Consider the following 7,731-nt stretch of genomic DNA (forward strand, 5'->3'; position numbering starts at 1 on the left):
GCTGGGACTAAAGGCGTGCGCCACCACGCCCGGCTCTCAGGGGAGTTTTAAAGCATTTTGTGTGTATATAAACTCTTGGGAACTTAGAGTCAAATTACCCTTTTTGAAGTAAAAAGAGATAGATGAGGATATTTGGTTCTTATTAGTTGTTTCTTACAGGAAAACTGGTCTATATCCTAAGACAATTTCCTTTTCTTTCTAGCTGTGCGTTGTAGTGAGCCTCATGACCCTCTTGTAGCAGGTTGGTTCAGAAGTCGCAAAGCTCCTTCACCGCATTGAAAGCACCTTCCCCGCTACCAGGTTTAATTCTTCCCTAAATAGACTTTTGCCCTGAGACACCATCGCTTTCCTGTCAGTCCAGATTCATGACCTTAATCAAAAACTCCCTTTGGTATCTGTTTCAATTGGCTCTAATGAGTTACTGTTTGTATGGCATGAAGGAGAAATGGCATCTTTAAGCAAGAAGGAGTGTATTCCCCAGCAATTGTTAGGTAGGATGTGATGTTTATTAAAATTCATAATTTATTCTGTGTGTGTGTGCTGTGCTCACCTTGGCCACCATTGGTTAGAAAGCTCTCCTGCAGTATCACTTTAATTTTTAACTTTGGCAGGCTTGTCCTACGGTTCTATTGCCGTGTGCACTATTTTGCCAATAGCTTGGAAACCTATTCCTTTATAAAGTCAGCCTTTAAAATGAATTAGGAATGATTTCTATCAGGTAGGGCAGAAATCCTAAATGAAAATCCTAAGTAACGTTTGAGGCTTTCTGATAGATTTCAGAAGGTTCGTTCCTTGGGATGTAAAAAGGGATGTCACCCAGCTTTGGCAAGTTCTTAATGAAACTAATGATTTTAATAGACTGGCTCTATTAGTTCTGTTAATGTAGATCTTCCTTATGGTCTTAGGAAACAAAGTCCGCCCTTCAGGTCTCCTGCAGCCATGATAATTCTCCAACTCCTCTGAAAAGAGTGGTCCCAGAGGCCAGGGTATAAAAATGACTGTTTCGGTCTTTGGACTTTAGGAGCAATCTAGGGAACGTTCTCCTAAGTCATGTCAGGTGAGGAACTGGCTTTATGCGCATGAATAAAAGAGCGGCGAGGCTTAGTAGCCTTTCATAGCTCTCTTTGTCTCACGAGGAATTACAGGCCTTTGAGCTGCCAGGGCCTTCGCTCTGAGTGTCCATGCAGCAGTCAGAGCATGGCAGGAGGCTGCAGTGGAAAGATCTCTGGGCCAGTCTCATGCAGGCTCTCTGTACCTAGTCCAGCACTTGCCTAGAAAGCTTTCCACCCAAATCTGACTTTTCCTGTCATTTTTTTTGCCCAAAGATGTTGTTATGAAAGGAAAGAAGAGCTGACTTCCTCTTAGGGAACTAAGGCTGGTGAGACACGCAGTGGCAGTGGGGTGTGTGCCACAGCACTGTCACTGTTGGATCCTCAGGAAGGCTAACAGCTGGATGACTGCTGACAGCTGGATGTCTCCCTTGAGCTGTACAGAAGGACATGGGATTTTATCTAGACTTATGATGTTTTCAGGGTAGGCCTGTGCGTGTCCACAAGGCTAGTAAAAGGATTAAGAGCTGCGTCAACATTGCATTCTAAGGAGCCCTGTAGCAGTCTACTTCCCAGATGTGAGGGAGGCACACTCCCTACCCTGCCTTTGGTACTGAGCAGTGCCCTGGTAGAGGAACGGTGGTAGCTGAGAAGGGAACCTGCCTCTTGACACAGCCCTCCTCAGCATCTGCTGAGGAGCTCTCGGCCATATGGCAGGGATGGATTGCAGCCCAGGGAGCCTCGCTCTCTCTCGGAGCAGCCTCGTGATGAGTCCTCTGGAAAGGAACCAATCTCTCCTCAGATATTGGAGTGGTAATCCTTTAGAGCCGTGTAGGCTTTTTTCACCTTAATTTTTGCAGGACAGTATAAAATGGAAAATAAATATCACCTCACCTCTCTGTTTCCATGGTTACTTGTTGTTAATGTTCTGGCTCTCCAGAGTAGCACTCTCTGCCACTGTGCCTTGTGCTACATTGGTGGATATAAACAAGATACTTCCTTATTAAGAAATTTAGGCAGCCATCTTAATGGGAAAGGGCAGATTTCATGCCTCTTTGAAATTTCTCCTTACTATAGGATTGGTATAGAAAACACAGTTTTGAGTATATTTTGGGTATACTTTGAATGTTGTGGGTTTTTATTTTTTATTTTTTGTCCATGCATTTACTGGCCTTTTTCTTTTGTAAAATGTTAATATTCTTTAGACCTCTCATAGAACAGGTTCTGAAACTACGGAGCTGTCTGATCTAGACAAGCAGTATCTTGTTTTTTTATGTAAGTACTAAGGATCCAATTCAGGCCCGTGTATGTGGCAAGCACTGCTCTAACACTGCGCTATATTAGCAGCCCCAGTTGTCTGATACAGTAAACAAGATCAGTGCTGTGAGCTCTCATATCTCATTTCCTCTAGGCTCCCCTCCACCCCTCAGACAGGGTTTCTCTGTGTACTCCTGGCTGTCCTTGAACTTGATCTGTAGACCAGACTGGCCTCAAATTCAAGAGACCCGCTTGCCTCTGCCTCCTGAGTGCTGGAATTAAAGGCATGGACCACTCACTACCTGGTGGCCTAGTTTTTAAAGTTACATTTCTTTGTAATTATTTTTTACATTTTTGTTGTTGTTGTTGTTGTGGGGGGGGTGTTAGTTGGGGGCTTGTATAATGGCATGTGGAGGACAAAAGACAGTCAGTGGGCATTGATCCTCCCCTCCTGCTGGGGTTTTAGTGTTAGGACTCAGACCCTTAGGCTCTGATTGTTGAGCCATCTTATTGGTCTCTGATGTATCTAGTCTATTTCAGACTGGTGGTGAAATTGGGGTTAGGCATGGTCTGAGGAAGGCCAGGTTATTTGTACGATGTATTCTGTCCCTGTCTTTTGAGGTTTGAACACCTGGCACTTCTTGTACCAGGAAATAACTTGAGGCATATTGTCATAGTCAGGGTTTACTGCTGTGCACAGACACTACGGCTAAGGCAACTCATAAGGACAACATTTAATTACTCAAAGGTTCAAAGGTTCAGTTCATTATCACCAAGGTGGGAACATGGCAGCATCCAGGCAGATGTGGTGCAGGAGGACCTGAGAGTTCTCCATCTTCATCTGAAGGCCGCTAGCAGAATTCTGGCTTCCAAGTAGCTAGAGTGAGTGACACACCCACTCCAACAAGGCCACACCTCCTAATAGTGCCACTCCCTGGCCCAGGCATATACAAAGCATCACAGCATATACTTAGTAGGGCCTTAGATAAGGCAACAGCTGGCTGATTTAAGTCTTTTCTACTAAGTGAAGCCTCACCCTGAGTGTTAGAGATACAGCGTTGGCTGTGGCAGAGTTCCTGCTCTTTATGAGTAATCCTGACCCTTGTGTAACATGTGGCAAGAAGTGGCTTTAACTCACACACTGGGTGCCCTGCTGATGGTGGGATGACTTAGTACTGGACCCAGTGGACAGGAGAGCTGGGTAGGCATGGAGGGTGCGGGGAGACGAAGGTGTTTGTGGGAGAGACGCAAGTGTGAGTCTCTGCTGCAGAGGGGTGACGGTAAGCTTGAGAATCATGTAAGTTTCACATTGTATTCTGAACAGTGACCACCTTGGTTCAGTACAGAGCTGTGTAATGGAGCCTTTGCTCTGTTTTTGGATTCCCACAGCACCAGGGCACCCCCCCCCCCAGCCTGAAGTGAAGATATTCTTGCCTTAGGCTCCAGGGTGTTGGGACCATGGGCACATGCCACTGTGCCTAGCTTTGGCTCAGCGACCTTCATTTTCCTCAAGGGAATTGCTAAATTAATTTAAAAATATCTTATAGTTTGATAAGTAATATATGTTTTTGTGGTTCTTATACATTTAAAAGGTATAAGAAGATAAGCGCAGGACAGATTGCTTGGGTGGCTCACAAAGGCCTAGATCTCTCACTCCTGGGGATCCAACGCCTTGTCTGGACTCTGCGAGCCCTGCTCTCCTATGTGCATGCGGGTGGGTGGGTTGGTTGGTTGGTTTGTTTTCTTTGGAGCAAGGCTTTTCTCTGTAGCCCTGACTGCACTAGGAACTCTACAGACCTGGCTAGTCTCGAGCTCAGAGGTCTGCAGCAGAAAAGCAAGTTAGAATAGAACTTGGTGCTAGGGTGACAGGGTATTGCTGTAACTGACCTGACCATGTTGTCATGGGGGAGGATTGTGGAAGGAGTTTGGAACATTGGGCAGGAAACGCTACTGATTGTTCAGAGCTTATTGAACTGTGTGAGAACTTGGAAGGTGATGCTGAGAGCTGTGCCGACGGTAGAGGCCCGGCTTGGGAAGTTCCAGAGGGAAGTTTGACAGTTCCTTAAAAACTCTACGGGGAATTGGTTATGTTTGTGAAATTTGAATTAAGAATCTGTAGTTGTGGTTAGGTGTGACTGATCACTGGCTATGATCGAGAAGGGTTCAGCACCACTCAAGTGGAACTGCTTCACTTGGAGCAATTGATGCTGAGTAGCTGGAACTGGAGACCAGCATCCCTGAGGGGAAATCTTCTGGGAGTTATTATCTCAGGGTCAGCACACAGAGGCCGTGGCTGAGAGGTGACCGAATCTATAGTTCATGTTGGCTTTGATGGTGTGCACGTTTCTTTCATGTGGTCCTGTTGTTGTCTTTCCATTTTATGTGCATTGGCATTTGCTTGAGAGTTGCCATGTGGCTGTTGGGATTTGAACATGGGTCCTCTGGAAGAGCAGCTAGCGCCCTTGATCACTGAGCCAGCTCTCTAGCCCGTAGTCCTGGTTTTAAAGACACGAAGGGGTCATAGACAGCAGCAGAGGGTTGGCACTTTTGAGAGGCCAGGAGAGGCCATTGGATACACCAGTACAATGGGATGACCACCAAGGTCAGCAGCAGCTTTGGTCCTGGCCTCTGAGGCACAGTGCATGTGCTGTGAATGGCAGAGCTGGAGAAATAGAGCTATCTAGGCCTTTGGAACCCAGAAGATCATGAGTGGGTCCCAGACAGTAAAGGTGGAGGGTTTTTGTTTGTTTTTTTTTGAGACAGATTTTCTCTTTGTAGCCCTGACTGTCCTGGAACCAGCTCTGTAGCTGGCCTCAGACTCATAGAGCCACCAGCCTCAGCCTCTTGAGTGCAGGGATCAGAGGTGTGTGCCACCATGCTGGGCCCGAATTGAAATTAATTTTTAAAAAATTTATTTATGCCGGGCGGTGGTGGCGCCGCACGCCTTTAATCCCAGCACTTGGGAGGCAGAGGCAGGCAGATTTCTGAGTTCAAGGCCAACCTGGTCTACAAAGTAAGTTCCAGGACAGCCAGGGTTATACAGAGAAACCCTGTCTCGAAAAAAAAAAAAACCAAAAAAAAAAAAAAATTTTTTTTTATATGAGCACACTATAGCTGTTTTCAGACACACCAGAAGATGGCATTAGATCGCATTACAGATGATTGTGAGCCACCATATGGTTGCTGGGAGTTGAACTCGGGACCTTTGGAAGAGCAGTCGGTGCTGTTAACCGCTGAGCCATCTCTCCAACCCCAAGACTGAACTTTTTTTTGTTTTTGGTTTTTCGAGACAGGGTTTCTTTGTATAGCCCTGGCTGTCTTGGAACTCACTCTGTAGACCAGGCTGGCCTTGAACTCAGAAATCCACCTGTCTCTGCCTCCCAAATGCTGGGATTAAAGGCGTGCGCCACCACGGCCTGGCTAAGACTGAACTTTTAAAGTGTTAAATTTTTTTAAGACTGTGAGACTTTTAAAGTTACATTTTATTTTATATTGCAATATTAATATTAACATTACATTTCAGGGACAAATGAGAAAAAGACTATAGTTGAATAGTGATGTGTCGTGTGTCCAATTGACCAGTGCTCAGTTGGGCTTGCTAAGTTGTGACAATCTAGGGTCATCTGGAAAGAAAGAACCCCAACTGAAAAAATGCCTCCATCACATTGGCCCATAGGTCATTTTTCTTAATTAGTGGTTAACACAGGAGGATCCAGCCCAGTGTGTGTGATGCCATCCATCCCTGGGCAGATAGTCTACTTGGATAAGAAAGCAGACTGCTGAGCAAGCCATGGAGAGCAAGTCAGCAAGCAGCACCCTCCATACAGAATCTCTGCTTCAGTTCCTGCCTCCAGGTTCTCCCTGGGTTCCTGCTCTGGCTTCTTGAAGAACAGTGAGCTTTAAGAGGAAACCAATCCCTTCCTCCCGGGTTGTTTTTGGTCTATGACAGTAGAACTCCTGACTAGAACTGCTTTGGGTGAAGTAGCCTTCAGGTAAATAGGCTTATTAAGCACATGACAGGGAATGTGGGCACCCAAGTTGAGTGCCCACTCTGGAGAGCATCCCTCCTTGATGGAGAGGTGGCTACTCTCCTTTCTGGCTGCTGCTGACTTAGGTGTGATGTGGAGTCCTTTGACTGGGTTGATGATGGACAGTGGAGAGGATGGTGTGGCCCCTCCTGTAGCATTCACTGTCTCCTCTACCGTCTGCTCAGTCGGTGGTCCTGCTGGAGTTTCTCTTCATCCCTAGCTTTCCTTTCCATGTCTCTCCCCTCTCCTTTCCTCTTTCTTTTCTTTCTCTTCCTGTAGCCAGCCTCAATGAAGACCTACTCGCTCGTTTCTAAGTTTGAAGGACTGTGAATGCAAAGGGAACTAACTAGGAGGTTAAGCAATCAAAATTGAGAAATTTGGGTGGGAGAGATGTCTCAGCAGGTAAAGATGCTTCCTGCCAAGTCTGAAGACATGAATCCAATCTCTGAACCTACTCTGTAGAAAGAAGGAACCAACCATAAGTGTCTCCTGGACGTCACACATAATCACTCTTCAGGTCCTCATGCAAACAAACAGATGGAGGAGTGGGATAAAAATGAAAGATAATTTTTAAGAGAAATAGATGTTAATTACTGAGCATTACTGGAAAACACCAGCACCATCGCCGTACACATTACAGTTGATAGTGTGCTTTCTTCCATATTGTTTAGTTTTTAAGCAGCCTGATGAGGCAGGTTTTATCATCTCAGTTTGATAGTAGATAGAACTGAAAGTGAGGTAAGGAAATGGTTATGTGTGCATTCCTGCTCTGTGGCGTGTTTCATGTCAACAGGAACGTTGATGACATATATGTATATAGCTGGCAAGAGTAGAGATGTCACAGTGACCTCCATTGAGTGCAGGACCCACGCTAGACATAGGTGGAACATGTGGACTGTGGGTGCATGAGGCAGTCCTGTCATCTGGACCCACCTAACGCTTCTCTTCTTCTTCCCCAGCATCTGCTACAAGCCTCAGTGGATCTGACAGTGAGACCGAGGGGAAGCAGCCCTGCTCTGATGGCTTCAAAGATGCCTTCAAAGCAGATTCCCTTGTGGAGGGAACATCGTCCCGATATTCCATGTATAACAGTGTTTCCCAGAGGCTTATGGTATGTCTTGGCTTAGAATGGACTTCTAAAGTTGCCCAAAAGAGGGAGAGGAAGAGGGCCAGGGTGTATTGGTGTTGGGGGGTGGGGTAGGGCACAAGTTAGCACAGGATATAGGTTGTGAGTATTTTTTTTTCTTTCTGGCTGTTAATTTATTTATTTTGGTTTTTCTTTTTTCTTTTTCTTTTTCTTTTCTTTTTTTCTTTTTGTTTTTTTGAGACAGGGTTTCTCTGTGTAGCCCTGGCTGTCCTGGAACTCACTCTGTAGACCAGGCTGGCCTCGAACTCAG

At 45.8% G+C, this 7,731-nt stretch overlaps 1 protein-coding gene across 1 annotated transcript in view; it reads left to right on the top strand.

Annotated features, from left to right (window-relative positions):
• The window catches only part of Cmtr1 (cap methyltransferase 1), a 42,879-nt gene that overhangs the window by 6,409 nt on the left and 28,739 nt on the right, over positions 1-7,731 (top strand). The window contains exon 3 of the mRNA XM_021149870.1: positions 7,294-7,445. Coding sequence (XP_021005529.1) covers positions 7,294-7,445 — 152 coding nt within the window. The remainder of the gene's footprint in view (positions 1-7,293; positions 7,446-7,731) is intronic.

Source organism: Mus caroli, chromosome 17 (assembly GCF_900094665.2).
Source record: "Mus caroli chromosome 17, CAROLI_EIJ_v1.1, whole genome shotgun sequence".
Taxonomy (NCBI): domain Eukaryota; kingdom Metazoa; phylum Chordata; class Mammalia; order Rodentia; family Muridae; genus Mus; species Mus caroli.